Here is a 22,991-nt window from a genome sequence, read left to right as displayed (position 1 = left end):
AGAAAACCTTCCTGTTCTTCTTCAGTGCGTGTCATTCGATGGCCTGAACAGGCCTCATTTGAACACGTCACCTGACAAGGCCAACTCCTCTGACAATGCAGTACTGCTTGTGAGTGGCAGCCGAGAGGGAACAACTGGAATGGGGGCAAATCGCAATGGCTAATGGCTGACCTTTGACCTCACGGCAACCGTTCGGCTTTTCTGCAGGCTGCTGGAGCACTGCAGGAAACACAAGTACCTCGCCACCTCTGGGGAAGCCTTTGTCCTCCTGGTCACAAGCCTGCTGGAAAACCTGCTGGATTACAGGACCATCATGCATGATGAGAGCAAGGAAAATCAAATGAGCTGCACCGTCAACGTACTGGTAAGTGTTGGGAAGCTCAGAGATTCAAGAAATGGAACCATTTGATCGCGATTTAAAGAGCAGTCCCATTCTCCCTCTTTGCAGGAAGGCCCTGCTAAGTCCAAAAGCAAGAAAGTTATGTTAAACCTCTAAAGCTGGTTAGGCCCCAGCTGGATTATTTCTGATTCTGGGCGTTTTAGGAAGGATGTCGAGACCTTGGTGATGGTGCAGAGGAGATTTACTAGAATGGTTACCAGGGATTAGGGATTCCAGTTAGGTGGAGAGACTGGAGAAGTTGGGGTTGTTCTCCTTGCAGCAGAGAAGGTTAAGGGAAGATTTGATAGATGTGTTCAAAAGCATGCAGGGTTTTAATGGAGTAAATAAGGAGAATCTGTCTCCACTGGCAGAAGAGTTGATCATTTTTCCAATTTTAGAAACATTGGGAGCAGAAATAATAACAATGAAAGAACTTTCAGACAATGGTGTTCCCATACGTCTGCTGCACTTGTCCTTCTAGATGGTAGAGGTCACACATTTGGAAGGTGCTGTCGAAGGAGCCTTGGCACATTGCTGCATCTTGTAGATGGTACACACTGCTGCCGCCTTACACTGGTGGTGGAGGGAGTGTATGTTGAAGGTGGTGCATGGGGTGCCAATCAAGCGGGCTGCTTTGTCCTGGATGGTGTCGAGCTTCTTGAGTGTTGTTGGAGCTGCACCCATCCAGGCAAATGGAGAATGTTCCATCACACTCCTGACTTGTGCCTTGTAGATGGTGGACAGGCTTTGGGGAGACGGAAGGCAGGAAGTGAGTTACTCGCCTCAGAATTCCCAGCCTCTGACCTGCTCTTGTAACCGCAGTGTTTATATGGCTGATCCAGTTCAGCTTCTGGTCAAGGGTAACCCCCCAGGATGTTGATAGTGGAGGATTCAACGATCGTAATGCTATTGAATGTTAAAGGGAGATACTTACAACTGCCAGAGCAGCAGGAATCTGGGTTAAATAGCGCGGTGGTCTTGTCCCAAAAAAATAAATAAAACAGCCATGAGATTTTCAATTAAAAGCTGATTTATAATCTTTCAATTGCTCTAAAGTGCAAGACTGTTCTAACCAGAAGGTTAATGTGTACAATAAGCACACCATTTAATTTAAATGTTCCATTCCCCTGACTTTGTGGGAACATCGGAATATTTGATAGGATTGTAAAAAGATTTACCAGTTGCTGCTATCAAATCTGTGTGGACAGTGAGAGAGGGGCAATGATTGACTGTGTTGTGAGGCTCCCATGTATCTGCTGAGCATTAAAGTCGTGGTACCACTACTGGAATAGTAATCCCGAGGCCTTGACTAATAATCCAGAGGGCAGGAGTTCAAATCTTACCGTGGGAGTTTAAGAATTAAAAGGAAATCAGCTGGGGCCAAGGGACAATGACGCTGTCAGGTTGTTATAAATGCCCACCTGGCTCGCCAGTGTCCTTTAGGGAGGGAAATTCGCCATCCTTACCCGGTCTGGCCTGTACTTGACTCCAGTCCCGCACCCATGTTAAGTGGCCTCGCAAGCCAGCTGGCCAGCATTACCCGTGCCCCAGAAATTGAATTCAGCTGAGAGGTTGACAGAGGGAGGGGAGGGGAGGGAGGGAGGGGGCCACCGGGTTGGTTGGTACCTGTGGAGCTGTCTGTGGCTCGGCATCAACAGCTTGGGGCGGTGAGGGCAAAAGGGAGAAAAAGTTTAACTGAACGAAGAGGAGGAAAAAAAAATGAAGGACCTTTCCCTTTTGGGAGAGTCCAATGGAACTAAACTATATCCTTTCAATTTCTACCCCAGACCTTTTATAAAGAAAAGAAGCGCGAGGACATTTATATCAGGTAGGACAGTGTTTAGTGTAACACTACATTTCCATAAAGGGTATTTGTCTGTGCAAATTGTACAATGAGGCATGTCATTTGCACCAGCTAACACATTGTGGTAACATTGCTCTGTGCATTACCACAGTCATAAGAAAAACTTAACTTAAACGGTGAACACAGTGCTGGAGAGCAGGAGGGTGGAATACACAACCTCAAGTAAGGTTTTCCTTCACAGGAGAAGGATGTGTGGAACAGGTAAACAGAAAGGGAAAAGGAGTAAGCGTGAAGAGGGGTTGGTGGTTTGTAGAGATAATAACAGCACTGCTCGATTTTGCTTTTGTTTCTTTCATAGATAATTTTGTGTTTGTCAAGCTAAGTGTTGAGAACCCAGTCTCGGTATCAAGTGCTTCTGGGTCAGATAGAAACTTGGTATTCTGTTAAAAACAGCAATTATGCATGTATGGGAATGTGAGTAGGGTCATGTGGTGGTTATGTTGCTGGATTAGTAATTAGGGAACATGCATTCCAAATCCCATCGTGGTAGTTTGAGGACTTGAATTTCATTTTTTTTTAAATCTGGAAATAATTGTACAGGATATTGGTGAGACCACACCTAACGTACTGTGTACAGTTTTGGTCTCCTTACTTAAGAAGGGATATACTTGGATTGGAAGTGGTTCAGAGAAGATTCACTGGGCTGATTCCTGGGATGAAGGGGTTGTTTTATGAGGAAAGGTTGAGCAGGTTGGGCCGATACTCATTGGAGTTTAGAAAATTGGGAGGTGATTTTATTGAAATGTATAAAATTCTGAGGGGGCTTAACAGGGTAGATGCTGATAAGGGGTCACCCTTTTAAGACAGAGATGAGAAGGAATTTCTTCTCTCAGAGGATCATTAATCTTTGGAATTCTGTTCTCCAGAGAGCAGTGGAGGCTGAATATATTCAAGGCTGAGTGAGACAGATTTTTGATCGACAAGGGAGTGAAGGGTTATGGAGGGGCAGACAGGAAAGTGGAGTTAAGGCTGCATTCAGATCAGCCATGATCTTATTGAATGGCATGGCAGGGCCGAATGGCCTACTCCTGCTCCTATTTCTTACGTTCTAAAAAAGTAAAAGTGACCGTGAAGCGCTCAGATTGTCATAAAAACACAATTGATCCACATATGTCCTTGAGAGAAGTAAACCTGCCGTGTTTAGGCGGCCTATATGTAACTCCATTCCCACACCAATGTGGTTGACTCTTGACTCCTCCTGCAAGGCACCCTGCCCAGTTGTGTCAAACGTCCATAAGTGGTTCAAGATCACCACCTCAGGAGCAACTAGAGATGAGCAAGTACAGGGGACTGTAGACCAGTTAACCTGACATCAGTTGTAGGGATAATGCTAGAATATATTATTAAGGAGATGGTTACAGGGCACTTAGTTTTTGAGATTGTAACTAGCAGGGTAGATAAGGGGGCACCAGTAGATATAGTATTTTTGGATTTTCAAAAAGCATTCGTTAAGGCGCCGCACAAGAAAAATTAGGGCTCATGGGACTGTGGGTAATATATTAGCATGGATTGAGGATTGCTTAAAGGACAGGAAACAGAGTAGGAATAAACCGGTCATTTTTGGGTTGGCAGGCTGTAACTAGTAGAGTACCGCAAGGATCAGTGCTGGGGCCTCAGCTATTTACAGTCGATGTTAATGACCTAGCTGAGGGGACTGAGTATAATGTCTCCACGTTTGCTGATGATACAAAGTTAAATGGGAAAGTACGCACTGAAGGGAATGCAAAGTGGCTGCAAAAGAATAAAGGCAGGTTAAGTGAGTGGGCAAGAACTTGGCAGATGGAATATAATGTGGAGAAATGTACTTTGGTAGGAAAAATAGAGAAGCAGAATAATTTTTAAATGGTGAGAGAATGGGAAATGTTGGTATTCAGAGGGACTTGGGTGTCCTTGTACACAAATCACAGTAAGTTAATTTGCAGGTATAGCAAGCAATTAAGAAAGCAACTGGTATGTTAGCCTTTATTCCAAAGGGATTGGAGTATAAGATTAAAGAAATCTTGCTACAGTTATACAGGGCCTTGGTGAGACCACACCTGGAGTACTGTGTACAGTTTTGAAGGAAGGACATAACTGCTCTAAAGAGAGTGCAACGAAGATTCACTACTGCTTCCTGGGATGAGGGGATCGTCCTATGAGGAGAGATTGAGTTGACTCGGCCTATATTTCCTGGAGTTTAGAAGAATGAGAGGTGATCTCATTGAAACCTATAAAATTCTGAAGGGGTTTGACAGGGTAGATACTGGGAGGATGTTTCCCCTGGCTGGAGAATCTAGGGCACAGGGTCACAGTTTCAGAATAAGGGGTCGCCAATTTAGGACTGAGATGAGGAGAAATTTCTTCACTCAAAGGGTGTGGAATTCTCTACTCCAGAGAGCTGTGGATACTCAATCAATTATATTCAAGACAGAGATGGGTTACATTTTTGGATACTAAGGGCATTAAAGGATATGGGGATAGTGCGGGAGGGTGGAGTTTGAGGTAGAAGATCAGCCATGATCGTATAGAATGGGGGTGCCGACTCAAAGGGCTGAATGGCCTTCTCCTGCTCCTACATTTCATGTTCTTAAATGCTGGCCTTGCCACCCACGGCGAGAATTTTCTTTCTTGAAATGTGCTTTACGGTGAAGGAGGTCAGTGGATCCTAAGTGTGAAGGGAAAGAGAGAGGTTCAGGGCAGGGATGAAAGTCTTTGAGGTGATAATATTTGGAGTGGGATTGTTGAGTGATGGATAAAACTCAACAAGGCAGAAGGAATTCGGGAGGAATGTTTGAAAGTCAGGAGGAGAATCGTAAACGTCAGACCATGTGAAGGCAGCAGAGTTGGGTGAGACACTGAGTGTGGGAGACCGAGGGAGGGCAGGGATTGTAACATTTTGAGTGAGGTACAATCTGGAGGGTTGAGGCGCAGAATTAAGCGAAGAGGCAAGTAGAGAAAGCAAGCCGCACTCTAATTCCACAGCAATTAGGTGTCAGCAGCTCTGCGGAGGAATCCGTGATAGAATCGGCAAATGCGATGGTTTAATTTTCTCGTGCTGCCCCCGTCAGGTACCTCTATAAGCTGCGGGACCTGCATCGGGACTGTGAAAATTATACCGAGGCTGCCTATACTCTGCTACTTCATGCAGAACTGCTCCAGGTAAGCAGTATATTTAATGTGCCTTCTGGATCTAGGGTGGGTGTGTCTCACAGCCTTCATGCTACACACAGGAGGGGTTTCAGCTCAAGGAAAGAATTGTCCTTCTTGCTACTGCTCTAGAGAATAACATACACTGTCAGCATGACATCCTCAGAATAAAGCTCCACTGATTCAACCAAGACCGTTCCATTCCTTTTCTCTTCCACAGCTCTAAGGAACTTTTAGAGACTCGGAAAGTTACGGAATTATTTTTTAAGGTCCCTATGTTCTCTCTCCTTTCTCCCATAGTGGTCGGACCAGTCGTGCGCCGCTCACCTCATCCACAGAGAGGATTACCAAGCGCTGACCAACCGGGAGCTCAAGGAGAAGCTGTACCAAGAAATTATCCATTACTGCGACAAGGGCAAGGTCTGTGTGCGCAATATTTCCAAGTTCGCGGATGACCCAAAACTAGGCGGGGATGTATGTTGTGAGGAAGACACAAAGCAGCTTCAAGGGGATTTGGACAGACTTAGTGAGTGGGCAAGAACGTGGCAGATGGAATATAATGGAGAAAAAATTTGAGGTTATCCACTTTGGTCAGAGGAACAGATATGCAGAGTATTTCTTAAACGGTAAGAGATTAGAAAGTGTAGATGTACAAAGGATGTCCTTGTCAATAAGTCACTGAGAACTAACTTGCAGGTGCAGCAAGCAATTAGGAAGGCTAATGGTATGTTTTTTTTTTGTTAGTTTTTAGAGATACAGCACTGAAACAGGCCCTTCGGCCCACCGAGTCTGTGCCGACCATCAACCACCCATCTATATTAATCCTACACTAATCCCATATTCCTACCACATCCCCACCTGTCCCTATATTTCCCTACCACCTACCTATACTAGGGGCAATTTATAATGGCCAATTAACCTAGCAAGTTGCAAGTCTTTGGCATGTGGGAGGAAACCGGAGCACCCGGAGGAAACCCACGCAGACACAGGGAGAACTTGCAAACTCCACACAGGCAGTACCCAGAATTGAACCCGGGTCACTGGAGCTGTGAGGCTGCGGTGCTAACCACTGCGCCACTGTGCCTTTATCGCAAAAGGATTTGAGTACAGGAGTAGCAAAGTCTTGTATCGAACCTTGGTTAGACTGCACCTGGAGTACTGTGTGCAGTTTTGGTCCCCTTACCTTAGGAAGCATATTATTGCCATAGAGGGAGTGCAACGAAGGTTTACCAGACTTGTTCCCAGGTTGGCGGGACTGTCCTATGAAGAGAGATTGGGGAAACTGGACCTGTATTCTTTAGAGTTTCGAAGAATGAGAGGTGATTTCATTGAAACCTACAAAATACTTGCTATAGAGGGAGTGCAGCAAAGGTTTACCAGACTGATTCCTGGGATGGTGGGACTGACGTATGAGGAGCGATTGAGTCGGTTAGGATTATATTCGCTGGAGTTCAGAAGAGTGAGGGGGGATGTCATAGAAACCGATAAAATTCTAACAGGACTTGACAGGGTAGATGCAGGAAGGATGTTCCCGATGGTGGGGGAATCCAGAACCAGGGGTCATCGTTTAAGGATACGGGGTAAACCCTTCAGGACTGAGATGAGGAGAAATTTCTTCACCCAGAGAGTGGTGAGCCTGTGGAATTCACTACCACAGAAAGCAGTTGAGGCCAAAACATTGTATATTTTCAAGAAGGAGTTAGATATAGCTCTTGGGTCTAAAGGGATCAAAGGGTATGGGGTGAAAGTGGGAACAGGTTACTGAGTTGGATGATCAGCCATGATCATAATGAATGGCGGAGCAGGCTCGAAGGGCCAAATGGCCTACTCCTGCTCCTATTTTCGCTGTTTCTGTGTTTCTATACTTAGAGGGATGTTTCCCCTGGTTGGGGAGTCTTGAACCAGGGGACGCAATTGCAAAATCGGCAGGAAGCCACTTATGACAGAGATGAGGAGAAATTTCTTTACTCAGAGGGTTGTGAATCTTTGGAATTCTCTACCCCAGAGGGCTGTGGAAGCTCGGTCATTGAGTATGTTTAAAGCAGAGATTGACAGATTTCTAAATACCAATGATATAAAGGGATATGGGGATAGTGTGGGAACAAGGCATGATCGTAGTGAATGGTGGAGCAGGCCTGATGGGCTGAATGGCCTACTCTGTTCCTATGTTCCAGCACTTCCTGACGCAGTTCTGCCCAAGGTTTTCTATCTCACTCGAACCCCACCTCATCCAATTCATTAAAATAAAAGCAAAATACTGCAGATGCTGGAAATCTGAAATGAAAACAAGAAATGCTGGAACCACTCAGCAGGTCTGGCAGCATCTGTGGAGAGAGAAGCAGAGTTAACGTTGCTGGTCAGTGACCCTTCTTCATATGATGAGGCACTTGAGGACTGAAGTCCAGGAAGACACAGCTTTCTTCTCAAAACTAATCTTGACCAGATGGCTAGTTTCTGAGGACGGAAGGGGAAAATAAGCTCCCATTGCCTCTCCTGACTGTTATCCAGTGATCATTGCAGTAAAGTCTATGTGCATTTGATGGGGGTTTAGAATAGGAAGATCACAGAATGACAGAAGGAGGCCAATCAGCCTTCGTATCCGTGCCAGCTCTCTGCAAGAGCATCTCAACTAGTCCCACGCCCCGCCCTTTCCCCGTAACCCTGCAAATGTTTTCTCTTCAGATAATTATCCAATTCCCTTTTGGAAGCCTCGATTGAACCTGCCTCCAGCGGACTCTCAGGCGGTGCATTTCAGATCCTAACCACTTGCTGCGTTAAAAAAAAAAGTTTTTCCTCAAGTTGCCATTGCCAAATCACCTTAAATCGGTGTCCTCTGGTTCTCGATCCTTCCACCAATGGAAACAGTTTCCCCCTATCTACTCTGCCCAGACCCCTCATGATTTTGACCACCTCAATCAAATCTCCTCTCAATCTCTTCTGTAAAAGGAACAGCCCCAGCATCTCCAATTGATCCACATAACTGAAGTCTCTCATCCCTGGAACCATTCTCGTAAACCTTTTCTGCTCTAAAACCTTCACATCTTTCTGAAGGCGCGGTGCCCAGATTTGGACACAGTACTCCAGTTGAGGCCGAACCGGAGTTTTATAAAGGTTCACCATAACTCCCTTGCTTTTGTACTCTATGCCTCCATTTATAAAGCCCAGGTTCCCATATACCTTTAGAACCAGTGATGGGGCCGTAATTGTGCAATCCTCCAGTAATAGTTAAACAGCCCAGTGATTCTCACTGTGGTCATGAAGAATGGTCAACTTGAATGGAATAGTAAACCAGCCAGAGCAAAGGGGAGGGGAGCCTGTTTGACTCATTTGACCCATTCTCGTTCACAGATGTGGGAAAACGCCATTAAGCTGTGCAAGGAGCTGGCGGCGATGTACGAGAAGGAGATATTCGAGTATGAGGAGCTGAGCCACCTCCTGGTAAGTGGCCTACCAGTGCGCACAGAACATCCATGGCCCACTCTCGTTGCTCAACGCTGACACTTGTGAATTCCTATCACAGAAACAACAGGCCAAGTTTTACGAGAACATCATGAAGGCAATGAGGCCTTTGCCGGAGTATTTCGCTGTCGGTTATTATGGACAGGGCTTCCCCTCCTTCCTGCGGGTAAGTACTTATTGTACCAAAAGAATCTCCCTCTACATCTTCCCTATCAAACACTCCCCGGGCAGGTACAGCACGGGGTTAGATACCGAGTAAGCTCCCTTACACTGTCCCATCAAACATTGCCAGGGCAGGTACAGCACGTTCGGTACAGAGTAAAGATCCCTCTACACTGTTCCCATCAAACACTCCCAGGACAGGTAATGAAAGGGCTTAGATACAGAATAAAGCTCCCCCCACACTCATCCATTTGCAAGTATTAAAACAAGAGATGGGATATCTCCCCCTGGGTTCTCTTCTGAGGCTGGATTAAGCACACAGTGAGAAAGGCTGAGTGTGTAGTTGTGAAGTGTGCCTGAAGAGATAGATTCATGTGTGTGAAACTCCTGTCTACCCTGAGGAGGGTTCGGAGCTGGTGTCTCAGAGATAAGGGACAGTTCACCAACTATTGGGTCTCTCTTCTCCTTCTCCAGAATAAAATGTTTATTTACCGTGGCAAGGAATACGAACGCTATGAGGACTTTCGGTTGAAGCTGGTGACACATTTCCCAAATGCGGAGAAGGTGACCAGCACCTCCCCACCGAGCGATGAGGTGAAGAACTCCCCGAAGCAGTGTATCCTTTGTCCAGAAGAACCACTTAGCTCCTGCTGCGAGATCTGAGGGGCTGCAGTTACAATCTTCCCTCACACTGAGGTCACCGCGAAAGGGAGTTGTAGGAGGGATTGTAGAACAGATTCAAGTCTCAGAGTGGCAAACTTTGTGAGTCCAGTACGGGTTCCATTCCCTTAACCTGTGTGCTCAGATATTCAGTGTTTCACTGTGAAGCCAGTTCTTAACCTTCCGTTACGCTACAAGGACAAACCTGTCCCAGAGCAAATCTTAAAGTAAGTGGCCTTCCGTTTTTATGGCCCACTCTCAGTTTGAGCCAACGATATTCTCCCCCCCACAATCCCTCCATAATATTCTCAGACCCTGAAGGTGGATGCCTGATCTACTACCAGGTATTTGCCAGTACAGCACTGTGGGAGACCAATTCCCTTGGCATGGAGGCTTCCAGTTGGCATCTGTGGTACAAAAGGAGGCCTGGGTACCCAGTGCCTCCACTCCCAGATTGCTCTTCACTGCAGTGAGCTGGCTTTACTTACAGAAAGCTTGCTTCGTTTCCTACATGGAGTTCTCAAGTTATTTATGGCATAGAAGGAGGCCATTCGTCCCATCGAGTCCATGCCAGCTCTCCCACAGAGCAATCCAGTCAGTCCCACTTCCCCCGCTCCATCTCCGTAGCCCTGCAGATTTGTTTCCTTCAAGTGCCCATCCAATTTCCTTTTGAAGTCATTATCGTTTCAGTTTCCACCACTCTTGTGGGCAGCAAGTTCCAGGTCATTTTCACCCGCTGCGTAAAAATGTTCTTCCTCATAACCCCCCCTGCATCCCTCGCCCAAAACCTTCAATCTATGGACCCCTAGTTTTTGTACTATTAGTTAATGGGAACAATTTTTCCTTGTCTAACTTATCTAAGCCTGTCATAATACTGTACATCTCTATCAGATCTCCCCTCAATTCCCTTTGCACTAAGGAGAACAACCCCAGCTTTTCCAACCTAACCTTGTAGCTAAAATCTTCCATCCCTGGATCCATTCTGGTAAATCTCCTCTGCACCCTCTCAGGGACCCTCACATCCTTCCTCGAGTGTGGTGATCAGAACTATGAAGTTTTAAAAACTTGCATGCCTCCTTAATTACTTGGCAAGATTGGAGCACAGAACCAGGGACGAGGCCATTCAGCCCCTCGAGCCTGTTCCTCCATTCAATGAGATCATGCCCGATCTGTGATCTCACTCCATATACCTGCCTTTGTCCCATATCCCTTAACATCTTTGGCTAACAAAAATCGATCAATCTTGGATTTAAAATAAACAAGTGTTAATTATCATTTACAGTAGAGTGTTCCAAACTTCTCCTACCCTTTGTGTGTAGAAGTGTTTACTAATTTCACTCCTGAAAGGTCTGGCTCTAATTTTTTGATCATGCTATCGAATCACCCCAACCATCGACCCTATCTGTTCCCCTTGATGTCGTGAAAACTTTGATCAAATCACCCCTGAAACTTTGTACGTTCCAGAAAATACACCCGAGTTTAGCACTGCCCAAGAGCCAAGAAGAGGCTCAATACTTGAAGGGGAAAAATTTGTCGAGCTCTGGGGAAAGGGCAGAAGAGTAAAACGAATTAGATCGGGTTTTTCAAAGGGCTGGCACAAGGCATGATGGGCCAAATGGCCTCTCTCTGTGCCATCATGGTTTCATGTTACTCACAGCCTCTCTACCCAAGAGGCATTTAACTCATTGGGAAAGTCCGAATCGATTTTGGGGAGGGGCCTGAAGTGAAGGGTGTCATCACCTGTTCTTACTCTGTTTTTCAAACAGCTTCTACCGAGCCAATGAGGTTCAACAGTTCCAGTATTCACGGCCCTTCCGGAAAGGAGAGAAAGATCCCGAGAATGAATTTGCGGTAAGGCAAGCTTGCTGCCCATTGAGCTACAGCTGACATCAAAGTCACCAACTTCCAATTGAGCTAAATAGAAATGTGTTGACAACATACTGGCATGACTGGGCATCATCTGTATAGAAGCTGGAGTCGGAGTTTGAAAACTTTGAAATGTCTGAGGTCTCAGAGACTGGGCAAGATTGGAGCATCGAACCAGGGAGGAGGCCATTCAGCCCCTCAAGCCTGTTCCTCTATTCAATGAGATCATGGCCGATCTGTGATCTAACTCCATATAATTCATATGCCCCCTATCCGTTAACATCTTCGGCGAACAAAAATCTATCAATCTTGGATTTAATACAAACAATTGATCGAGCATTAATTATCATTTGCGGTAGAGTGTTCCAAACTTCTCCCACCCTTTGTGTGTAGAAGTGTTTCTTAATTTCACTCCTGAAAGGTCTGACACTACTTTTTCGATCATGCCATCGAATCACCCGAACCACCGGAATGTTTCTCCCGATCGACCCTATTTGTTCCCCTTAATGTCATGAAAACTTCGATCAAATCACCCCTTAAAATCTTTTTGTCCTTGTTTTTGGGCAGTCAAGAATCCACTGCGAATGAGAATTGGGTGAGACCCGCGGTCAGGGAAAGCTGACAAGTAACCCTTGTGGGCTTAACTTGTGTTTTATATTGCAGACAATGTGGATTGAAAGAGTGACTTACACAACAGCGTACAAGTTTCCCGGCATTCTGCAATGGTTCGAGGTCAAAGCTACAGCGTCTGTAAGCATTTTTTTCAAATGGAGAAAGGATTTTTTAAATTCGTTTGTGGGATGTGGGTGTTGCTGGCTGGGCCAGCATTTATTGCCCTTGAGCTGAGCAGCTTGCTAGGCCATTTCAGAGGGCAATTGAGAGTAAACCACATTGCTGTGGGTCTGGAGTCACATGTAGGCCAGATCAGGTAAGGATGGCAGATTTCCTTCCCGAAAGGAATCAGATGGGCTTTTACAACAATTGCCATTGGTTTCATGGTCACCATGAGAGGAGCTTTTGAATTCTCGGATTTAACAATTGAATTCAAATTTCACCACCTGCCATGGTGGGATTCGAACCCGTGTCCCCAGAGCGTTAGCCTGGGCCTCTGGATTACTAGTCATGCCAAGACTTTCTTAACAAGATCGCGGGCTCGGTAGAGATAAGGAGGCCAGCCTACCAGACCTAGCTCATGTGCACAAAAGGCCCTAAAGTCACCCTTTGTTGAACAGTTTTAGCATTCGGCACTGCCTCTCTGTGTTGATCACTCTTCTGTGTGAACTTCCTGTTTTCAGCCCAAAGTGTTGTCAAATTTACCGGAGATTTTCCACAGAAATTCCGAACGAATTAGTATTGCTAAGGGGAGAAAAAATCTGGTATAATTCCCAATCCCGTTCGCTGTCAAGTGACCAGAATTGGGCGGTGCCTCCCTCTGCCATGGTCAAGCTGCCAGCTGACTGGCACAGGATGAATGGTCACTGAAGCGAGTCACTGGAGGTGGTGTGGAATCGTAGCCCGAGGTGAGGCCATCCAGGGGGAGGCAAAGGAGTAGAAGGAAGAAAAATGGTGGGAAGCCTCCCGCTAAGGCATTTCCTGCTCTTCGTCTAGGAGGAGATCAGCCCGCTGGAAAATGCCATCGAAGCCATGGAGCAGACCAACGAAAAGATTAGTAACATGGTGCAGCAGTACACTTGGGACCGCTCGCTGCCTGCTCATCCCCTGTCCATGCTGCTGAAAGGGATAGTCGATGCTGCCGTGATGGGTGGATTTGTCAAATATGAAAAGGTAAGGCTTGAACCGGGGGCAATCCGGACAAGGCTGAGGGCTGCGGAAATACCTTGCAAAGTGCACAGGCCAAGTTGCCAACTTTATATATAAAGCGTGGAGACTGCATTCCCTGTCCGACCGCGCAAGAGTGGAATTATTTGCCACCCATCCCTGAGCTTCCAGCCCCCTTCCCGGTGCGCGCTGGAATCAAAGGGAACAGTTCCCGCTGGTTCCATGCTCTGCAGTGGCTGAGCTTGCCAAACTGTGTCAGTTTGTGGAGAGCACCCACCCACTCCCAAACCCCTGTAAACATTCTTTTTTTCGCTCTTTAATTTTCAGGCATTCTTCAATTCACGGTACATGCAAGAGCATGCAGAGGACCAGGAGAAGATCGACACCTTAAAACAGCTCATAGCCTTACAGGTACGCCGCTATCTCTGGGCGTTCTTGCGATGAAGAGCAGGACATGGTTTAGGAAATAGGAGCAGGAGTAGGTCAACTAGATCATGGCTGACCTCTCCCTGAACGCCATTTTCCCAGGCTACTCCTTGATATGTTGAAAATCTAAGAAATCTATCAATCTCTGTCTTGAACATACTCAGTGACTGAGCCTCCACAGCCCCCAGCTAGGAGAAACATCCTTCCTGCCTCTACCCTGTCACACCCTTTAAGAATTTTGTAGGCTTCAATGAGATCACCTTACATTCTTCTAAACTCTAGAGAATACAGACCCAATCTCCTCATTCTCTCCTCATAAAACAATCCCGCCATCCCAGGGATTAGTCTGTGAACCTTCGTTGCACTCCCTCTATGGCAAGAATATCCTTCCTTAGGTAAGGGGACCAAAACTGTACACAATACCCCAGGTGCGGTCTCACCAAGGCTCTATATAATTGCAGCAAGATTTCTTTACTCCTGTACTCAAATCCTCTTGCAATAAAGGCCAACATACCATTTGCCTTCTTAATTGCTTGCTGCACCTGCTTATTAGCTTTCAGTGACTTACGAACAAGGACATCCAGGTCCCTTTCGACATCAACACTTCCCGATCTCTCACCATTTAAGAAATACTCAAAGGCTGTTGTTGCACCATCCGACAGGCCGCCTATATTCATGCCTTGAATATGGGTCTTGATGGCTCCTTGGAATTTCTCCTCCAAAAACATTATTGCCCTCTCTCTCTTAAATCTCCATGTCTTACTTTGCTGAGTTCTACTCCAAAGGCCCCTCTCAATATAAATCTTACTCCAGATGTCACAGGGGTTTATCTATGAGGGCAAATTGTGCTGGTGACCATTCCCAATGTCTCTCTCTCTCTGCCTCTGGGCATATGCCTGATCTCAACTTGGGATATTGTCGAGAAACATGGAGATTGGAACCTCCCTGTCCACTACCCTCCCCAGATTACTGAGAATAATTCTAGTTGTAAAACTAGAGGGAGAAGACAAGATGCTTCTGAGTGTCAGGAATTTAAAAGTAAAGAAGTATTTTTGTTTTCCCGGACAAGGTGTGATTTTGAAGCGACCCGATTGAACTTTTAATAAGATAAAGCAAATTGGCAAATGTGATCGGGGCAAATTGTTCACTTAATAAAGGAGTTTCAATCACAGGGATTTAAAAATGAGGAAGTTGGGAGGAAAATTTGAAGATTTCACCCGGAGGGTAATAAAGTTGTAGCATAAATTATTGGGGAAGAGCGTTACAGCTTCCACTAAATCCTAATGTGAGCTGATCCTCTCAACCCCGATGCTTTGTGTCCCTCTTTCCCAGATCCCGTTGTTGACTGAAGGCATACGGATTCACGGAGAAAAGACCTCAGAGGAGTTGAAGCCGCTGCACGACCGGATAGTTTCCTGCTTCAAGGAGCTGAAGGAAAAAGTTGAAAAGCTGTACGGCGTGATAACCTTGGTGAGTTCCTTATTCTTGCTTTGGTGGGAGCGGGCTGTGGTTTTCAGGCTTTCCAGGTGCTTTGATCATGTAAAAGGGAAAAAGGTGGATAATGGAAGTCCTGGGAATGACGGACATACCTGTTCATCAATGTTCAGTCGGGATAAAGGTTCCAGCTAACCCAGAGCCTTCCACAGGGGAATGCAGCAACAATACCAAGATGGGCCCAATTCACAGCCTATGGAGGCTGCTGTCCCAGAACAGGCCCACCTGGGACCTCACTACCTTGCTGCTTAGACACTGCCTTTCAGAGGAGTATTTTCTGGCAGTCGCAGACAATGTTGCTAACCCAATGGATCTGCTGAACAAACTCAATTTTTGGGCCGCACCCGGTTTCTAAGCCTAATTGTTCGTTATGCTGAGAGGATTTGTTTGCGCCAGGCCAGAATAATGCAAATTAATTACTGACAATCTGTAACCAGCCCAGGTTAACCATGGGAAGATCCTCGGGGTGCCAGTCTGCTTCCAGTGGTTTATAGTCAAAAGTCTTTTCTGGGAACCAGTCGGGAATTGATCTGTGTTTGACTGTCTCCCCAGGCACCATCTCTCACTGACAGGAAGCGAAGCCGATCGGGCTCCATGATCCTGCCGTATATCATGTCTTCCACTCTCCGGCGACTGTCCACCATATCCATGGCCTCGTCAGTGGCATCCAGCTCCTCCACGTCATCCGACAGTGCCTCCTCTAGACCAGGATCCAATGGGTGAGTCGATTCACACTAACCCCTAACTCGGCCCTGCTTCCTCGTGCTCGCCGAAACCAAAAACGCTTCCGCGCTGTCTGACACAGATAGCCAGATTTTGTGCTGGAGGCGGGGCTCCCAGCAAAGTTTTAGGAGGGGGGAATCCCCGTCCGTTTAAAGGCTTTAAAGGGTCGAGGGGGGGGTCCCGCCTCAAAGAGCTTTCGGCCAATCCGAGGGTCGGCGGCTCTCGGTATCGGCAGCGCCACCAAGGAGCGGTGGCCACTGCAGAAGCCTCGGACCCAGGCTCAGCGGTGGAACCCCCACACCAGAGGTAGGTGAGGCAGGGTCATTGGGGGCCAGTCCAGAAGGGGGGTTGGGGAGTGGTCGTTCAGTCCAGGGAGAGGAGCGTCCCCGGGGGTAAAGTTGTTGCGGGTGGGGGTCCTCCATGGGCCACGAGTTTCCCACGAAGGAGGGACCCCCTCCCAAGCCCACAGAGAGGGGACCTCGTTTTACAAGGTTCCCACGTTGCGGAGACCCCACCCACCGCCCACTGGTAAGATCTCAGTGGCAGCGAGAATTACGGGATAATGCGGGAAGGTGGAGTTGAGTAGAAGATCAGCCTTGGTCTTGTTGAATGGTGGAGCAGGCTCCAGGGGCCGAATGGCCGACTCCAGCTCACGTTGCTTCTGGATTTACCTTGTCGCCTAGAATTTCTGCTTAAGAAAAGTTAGTATTTGTATTTCGCTGGATGGCAAAATGTAATCCACGCTTAAGATGGATCACCCTGTCATCATTTCATCTTGGTTGAAGGCAGATCGGTATTCACAGAGAACAAGACTGGAACGGGAGATCCTATTGTGTAATTTCACACTTCTCAACATTTGCCTAAATGGTTTCATTTATTGCGCTATGAATCGCCGACGCTTTCCCCCAGTTAAGAAGGCGAATTGAAACACATTGAGTGAAGTCTAATGATCTGCTCTTCACAGTTCTGTTTTGGACCCGCTGATCGAGCGAAGGCCATTGACGCTGTCCAGGCTGGATGACACCCTAGATAGAGACGAGTTTGACGGCCGAGTGAACAAGTCGAAAAGGAAGGAAAAGAACATCAGCAAATCTCAGGTCATCTTTGAGAGGGAGCCAAAGGGAGACCTGTCCTCTGAAAAGGTCTACTTTTCAGAAATTGTAAGTCTTCCTCTGCCCTTGTTTCCAATTTTCTGTTAATACCATGGGTATGGCTTGCGAGGCCATTTTTCAGAAGGCGGTTAAGAGTCAACCACATTGCTGTGGGTCTGGAGTCACATGTTGGCCAGAGTGGGTAAGGACGAATGATTTCCTTCCCAAAAGGGCATTAAGTGAAGCAGATGGGTTTTTGCAGCAACCCAACCGTTTTCACGGCTGTTATTAACGAGAGTCCCATTTTAACTCCAGATTCTCCGTCGCAGCAATCGGCATCACGTATTTTACCAGAAACTTCTCTTTTGCTTTCCCGATTTTACAGATCACGCCGCAAAGGCCGCAGCGGCCGAAGAGTCTTCAGCTTGGCGAGAAACGCCTCTCTTCGCTGCAAATCTGCTCCTCGCAGCTGGCACACTCCTCACTGCAGAGCACAGCCCCAAGGACTGGACGGACCCTGAGTACGTAACAACGAGGTTGACACGAGTACCCAGCCACTGGGTGTTGCAGGGACTTTCTCTGAACGTTTATCCCCAACAAGCTCATCCCTTTTGTGGTTGCTCTCAATGCATCCTCAATTGACTCCTCCCCTCCCCACCCCACTCCCGTCTCTCTCCAAAAGGGTGTCTAATTGTCACTCGACCCTATTTAGAAAGATCTGGCTGAGTGTTCCTCCAGAACTTAGCATTAATGTCTGGGTGGAAAAGGTCTGCCTGAATTCACATTCTTAACAAACTTGTGCCTCCTGGTATTTGAATTCCCCATCAGGGTGAATTTTGTCGATTCTCCTCTTCAAGTTAAAGTTCACTTAATCACCTCTTTTCCCACAAAAGTTCAATTTCCTTCAACCATTGCTCAGGAATTCTGAATCCTTGTCTTGCTTGCCTCTGTCCTGTCCCAATATCACCCAGATCTTATGATTAGGCGGCCAGGATTGTGCAGTCATCCAGATAAGGGTCTGGGTCCATCTCTTACCCATTTCAGAAGACATTTAAGAGTCAACCACATTGCTGTGGGTCTGGAGTCATATGTAGGCCAGACCAGGTAAGGATGGCAGATTTTCCTCCCTCAAGGACATTAGTGAACCAGATGGGTTTTCACAACAATAAGATTTCTCTCTCAGGTTCCCAGGATGAGGAGAGATTGAGTAGACTGGGCCTATCCCTTGAGTTCAGAAGAATGAGAGGTGATCTCATTGAAACATATAAAATTCTTAAGGGGTAGACGCTGGGAGGATGTTTCCCCTAGAACACGGGGTCACAGTCTCAGAATAAAGGGTCGGCCATGTCGAAGTGAGATGAGGAGAAATTTCTTCACTCTGAGTTGTGAATCTTTGGAATTCTCTACCCCAAAGAGTTGTGGATGCTCAGTCATTGAGTATATTCACTACTAGTGGTCGATAGATTTTTGGATATTAATAGATATGGAGATAGTGCGGGAAGGTGAGGTTGAGGTAGAGATTAGCCATGATCTTGTTGAATTGCGGAGCAGGCTCGAGGGGCTCCTATATTTTATGTTATATCTTATATAACATGTTATATCCTATATCTTATATTCCAACCAAGCTGTCACAACTGATCTTGCAGTTTCTTACTGAAGAACTCTAATGATCGATATTGAAGCAAAGATGCGCAGTTCAAATTGTAGGACTGTGAGCTAGTTAAGTTGGTTGCAGTCTCGATGGACTTCAAGGAATCGTCCTTTCTTTCACAGGTTCCCCCATGCTACAGACTGACACGAAAATTACATCTGACTCATGTGACACTGCAGCACCACCAACACCTCCGAAGACTAAGCCTTATGAGAATGGGAGCCAAAGGGATTTACCAGAGGTAGCTCAAGATATTTTCCTATTAACCGGCTGGTTGATTGAGTAGTGCATGGGATCAGGCAGCTGTGTTCGGTGTTCGTGAGATCGAAATTGAAAGACAGAGAGGAAGAGAGAGGGAGATGGAGAGACAAAACAGAAGGGAGACGAGAGGGAGGGAAAGTGGAGTAAAGAGAAAGGAGAGAAAAGTCAGACGAGAGCTAGAGAAAACATTAGTGGCGCAGGGGAAGCAGAGAAAAAGGATGAAGAGGCAGGAAGGGAAATGAGAGGGAGAACAAAGAGCAGGGTGAGAGGTGAGAGAGCAACAAGAAGCCAGTTGGTGAGAGCAAAAGAGGAGTGAGGAGGGAAAAGAGAGGGCCAAGAGGGAGAGAAGAGTGACAAGGCAAGCGATTGAAGGAAAAGAGAGGGGAGGGAGAGAGGTGGAAAACAGAAGAGAGAGAGGGGAGAAGAAAAGTGGACAATGAAAAGAGAAGAGAAAAGGGAGAGAGGAGATGCAGACATTGAGGAAAACAAGAGGAGAGCAGGAGGAAGGGAGAAGAGAGAAGTTAGGGGGAGAGAGAGAAGAAAAGTATCTGCAATTAAAGTACAGAGATTACATTTAGCGATGTGAATAGATGAGAACCTGAGGAAGGCTGAGCGATTTGTTGGTTGTGTTTTCCAGACTGCTCCGCCTCTGCCGGATAAGAGTTCTCCACGGCCTCCGATCCCACCTCCAAAAGCAAGAAGGTCTCAGTCGGCTTTTCCCCACGGAAATTCTCCCGGAGCCGAATAGCGGCAGCAGCCCCCACAACAGATGGGAGCTCCTGGTGAGGTAGCAGAGTGTGGAGAGAACTTCTGCCGGCCTGGGATGGGTGGGTATTGGACACACGTCTCTGTCCCAAAGTGGGCAGCGTTACCTCGCTGAAAATCCTGGGGCAAACCCAGCAAAGGTCTGCTGAGGCCTGTCTGGACGCTAAGACAGGGTGTGACGTAGGCCCAAATCCCCCATTTCCACCGCTGTCCTTTGCCCGTAACTAAAGGCACTGCTGGCATAAGAGGAGACGGTGGGGGGTACCCCAGCATGCGGACCACTGTGATAGGGCGGGGAGAGAGGGGGGGGGTCAGTCGGAAGGTTAAAAACCCACTCGGCTACCATGATGGAATCTCAAACTGCAACATGTGCCCTAAACCACTATGTGTGCTCTTTTATTAATATGGAGTATTAATAATGCACTATTCATATTGTATATTAAATGCAACAAAAGAGAGAATTAACTTGTTAATTTAAGATTCTAAACATTTGAATATAAGAATATTTGCAGCTGTCAATTGATTATAAATAATTCTATTGAGTACATTTCTAATATACGGCATAGATTCTGGATGGATTGAGTCTGGGAGCCTTGGTACTGGGATTGAGGGAACGGTGACTGAATACAATGTTCATAACACTGGAACTGTAAAGAGACCCAGCAGTGCAATTTAATATTAACCTGCCGACCTTTGGCCACGTCCAGGGCAACTGTCTCGAACTCTCTTGGCTGGTGAGTAAAGGCCGTGGCCTGAATTTTCACAGGTGGAATTAAGATAACGAGTTAGATTCATCTCAAGATCCCATTACAACATCTGGCTGGTTCTTGGCAGTGCCCTGGCCTCGACCACACTCATTCGGGAATCTACTCCAACTGTGAATCGCCTTCCATATCAAGAGATACCTCTTGACGTCCAAACTCTTTCTCTGAATCGGTGCATCTGAAAGGTTTGCTTGCCCCGAGCCAGGTACCTTTTTTTATCCCACTCTAACATCTTCTCCGAGACTGGAAACCTAATTGCATTAAAACATGTTGGTTTAACTGATGGCTCTTGATATTAAATAACTGTCGCGTCAATGAGGACTCTGCTGGGATCCAGGGCGGCTGTTAAAGAGATGGCATGAAGTTTCTAATCCATGTACTGATGATATGCAGAGGTACTAATTGCCCATTTTGTTTTTTTTTGCTGTTCATTGAGGAAGTATGGATGCTGTAGTCGATGCAAAATAAAGTTGACCATCTTGAGCCAGATGCAGTTTGCACCGAAGCAAGGGTTGGAATATTAGTGAGTTGCCTTGGAGGAGGACATTGTGTTTTACCCTGAGGCTCTCCCAATGCTGATCTTGATTCCTGGTTATTGACATTGATTGGCACTCCCAATTAACTTGAAAAACGTTTCCGACCCCCAAACAAAGCCTCTAGTTTTGTTCAGGAACTAGATGGTGCCGTAGCCTAGGTCACCTCTGGGCCATCACTCTCAGGCCCCATCTCAGGACTGCCTCTTAACTCTTTGTCTCTCTTTCTCTCACGTCTCCAAGATTTAGAGAGCACGTGCTTGGGCGCTGGATACTGTCCGCATCGGACAAACATTCACACATAAAAGCCAGTCGAAATTCAGCACAAATTGTCACTCATAACAGTGGATAACGGCAGACTGCTTCAGGAAGGGGATGCTGGGTGTCGCATGGGTTTAGAGCATGCTTGTTGGGCCACACACACGTACATTCCAGCGATGGTCACTGACTGGAAAACAGGAGCAGAAATCCTGGCTGATTCCTGCCTCTTCTCAGCTGACAGGCGGTAGGGGTAATTGTCGTGTCCCAGTGTCACCCTGGCCGTGATCGGCTGCGGTTGAGATTGGAACCGAACACATTAACAATTTCAAGTCTATATTTTTGCTGCTACAAAGTCCTAAACTGGATGGGGGGGGGGGGGGGTCATTTTGCTGGGCTGCGGACCTGACACGGGGGCCTTACTGGCGCCTCCGCCCGTCATGTTGGAGCGAGCTCTCCAGTCAAACAAGGCACCGGGGCAGTCGCGGAACCTTGCAACATTGTCCTTTTTAACTGCTTTGTTGAGTTCAGTTCGATCGGGCAGCGAACTCTGATTGCCAGGTTTCACTGTGATAGGCAGGCTGCGTGTCCTGTGTCAAAGGTCTTGGGCCAGATTATAAATGGACGGTTCAGTGTCCATTAGATACGGGGCTGACTTTTAACTCACAAAATATGGGCAGGTTCGCGGTCGGGTCAGATGCAAAAATATCTGGAGCAGGATCTGAACCCGCCTCAGGCCCACTCACTTCCAGTCTTAATGGAGGCAGGACGAGGGGCGGGCAACGAGTTTGCTCAAGGGAAGCGGGTTGGTCACTTAAATATTACAATGAGGTGGCGTGCCTTCATTTAACACCTCCCCCCCCCACCCCACCCTCCCCCAACCACCTTCAGGGGACCCTCTGTCGCTCCTCCAGTACCTGTTCTCATAGGCTTCGTCCTGCTGGAGCAGGCTTCTCGCCCGAAAGGCCTCCAGCCTGTCAACCAGGCCGCCCGTGGGAAGGAACCCCCACAGAGAAAAAAAAATTAAAGCAACCCGGCAGTTAATTCCTGCAGGACATTTGTGAAACTTGTACTTTCAGTTACTGCGACCCTTGCACAGAACCCACCTCCAGGTTAAAATACAGGCCCGGGCATCTTAAAAAAGAAAACTTGATGTTTAGCCTTTAACATGCACTCCTGGTGTAAAGTTTGTAAATATACTGATTAAAAGAAATGTCATTATAGAAGCAAGTGCACTTGCACTGAGCTCAAACATGTTGAAGTGAATATTTTGATAAAATTCTAAAGCAGATGCATTTGTATTCATTATTAAATAAGATGTGTACAGTGGTTACTGTGCTGGTTTCCTGGTCTTTTTTCATGCATCGACCAATGGATATGCAGGATCTAATCGTCAGTAACAACAGGGACATATATATTGGCACATAGGGAATGGCAGGATACAAAATAGATTCTCAAGCTCCCTTTCCTCCTCTAATCTTAGTTAAACACAACAGTTAACAGAACGATTGTGCTCTATTTTCAGATTAGCTTTAATTTCTATGGAATTCTCCAGGTACAAATGTTGCTATTGATCTGATTCAGGCTGCAGAACAGATCGACATCTAAAGGGACCGAAAAAGATGCTTGCCAACTTCAATCAAAACATAAATTCTTACCTCCCACGACCAAGTTTTCAGTCTCGTTCCTGCCAGTAGGACAACAGTATTCACGTAGTAGCTTCACGGGAG

General features: G+C 46.8%; 1 protein-coding gene across 3 annotated transcripts in view; it reads left to right on the top strand.

Annotated features, from left to right (window-relative positions):
- dock5 (dedicator of cytokinesis 5) overlaps positions 1-22,583 on the top strand; it is a 108,135-nt gene extending 85,552 nt beyond the window's left edge. For all 3 annotated transcript variants that reach the window (XM_068023004.1, XM_068023005.1, XM_068023006.1), the window contains 18 exons: positions 208-364; positions 2,167-2,207; positions 5,291-5,381; positions 5,670-5,789; positions 8,718-8,807; positions 8,890-8,994; positions 9,465-9,606; positions 9,796-9,877; positions 11,417-11,501; positions 12,180-12,266; positions 13,125-13,301; positions 13,623-13,706; positions 15,054-15,191; positions 15,768-15,934; positions 16,903-17,098; positions 17,415-17,550; positions 18,803-18,921; positions 19,579-22,583. In XM_068023004.1, the coding sequence (XP_067879105.1) occupies positions 208-364; positions 2,167-2,207; positions 5,291-5,381; positions 5,670-5,789; positions 8,718-8,807; positions 8,890-8,994; positions 9,465-9,606; positions 9,796-9,877; positions 11,417-11,501; positions 12,180-12,266; positions 13,125-13,301; positions 13,623-13,706; positions 15,054-15,191; positions 15,768-15,934; positions 16,903-17,098; positions 17,415-17,550; positions 18,803-18,921; positions 19,579-19,689 (2,128 nt within the window). In that variant the 3' untranslated portion in view covers positions 19,690-22,583. The remainder of the gene's footprint in view (positions 1-207; positions 365-2,166; positions 2,208-5,290; positions 5,382-5,669; positions 5,790-8,717; positions 8,808-8,889; positions 8,995-9,464; positions 9,607-9,795; positions 9,878-11,416; positions 11,502-12,179; positions 12,267-13,124; positions 13,302-13,622; positions 13,707-15,053; positions 15,192-15,767; positions 15,935-16,902; positions 17,099-17,414; positions 17,551-18,802; positions 18,922-19,578) is intronic.
- The last annotated feature ends 408 nt before the right edge of the window (positions 22,584-22,991 follow it).

Source organism: Heterodontus francisci, chromosome 47, assembly GCF_036365525.1.
Source record: "Heterodontus francisci isolate sHetFra1 chromosome 47, sHetFra1.hap1, whole genome shotgun sequence".
Taxonomy (NCBI): domain Eukaryota; kingdom Metazoa; phylum Chordata; class Chondrichthyes; order Heterodontiformes; family Heterodontidae; genus Heterodontus; species Heterodontus francisci.
Note: the sequence above shows the minus strand (reverse complement) of the source record. Positions and strands in the feature narration are given on the sequence as shown.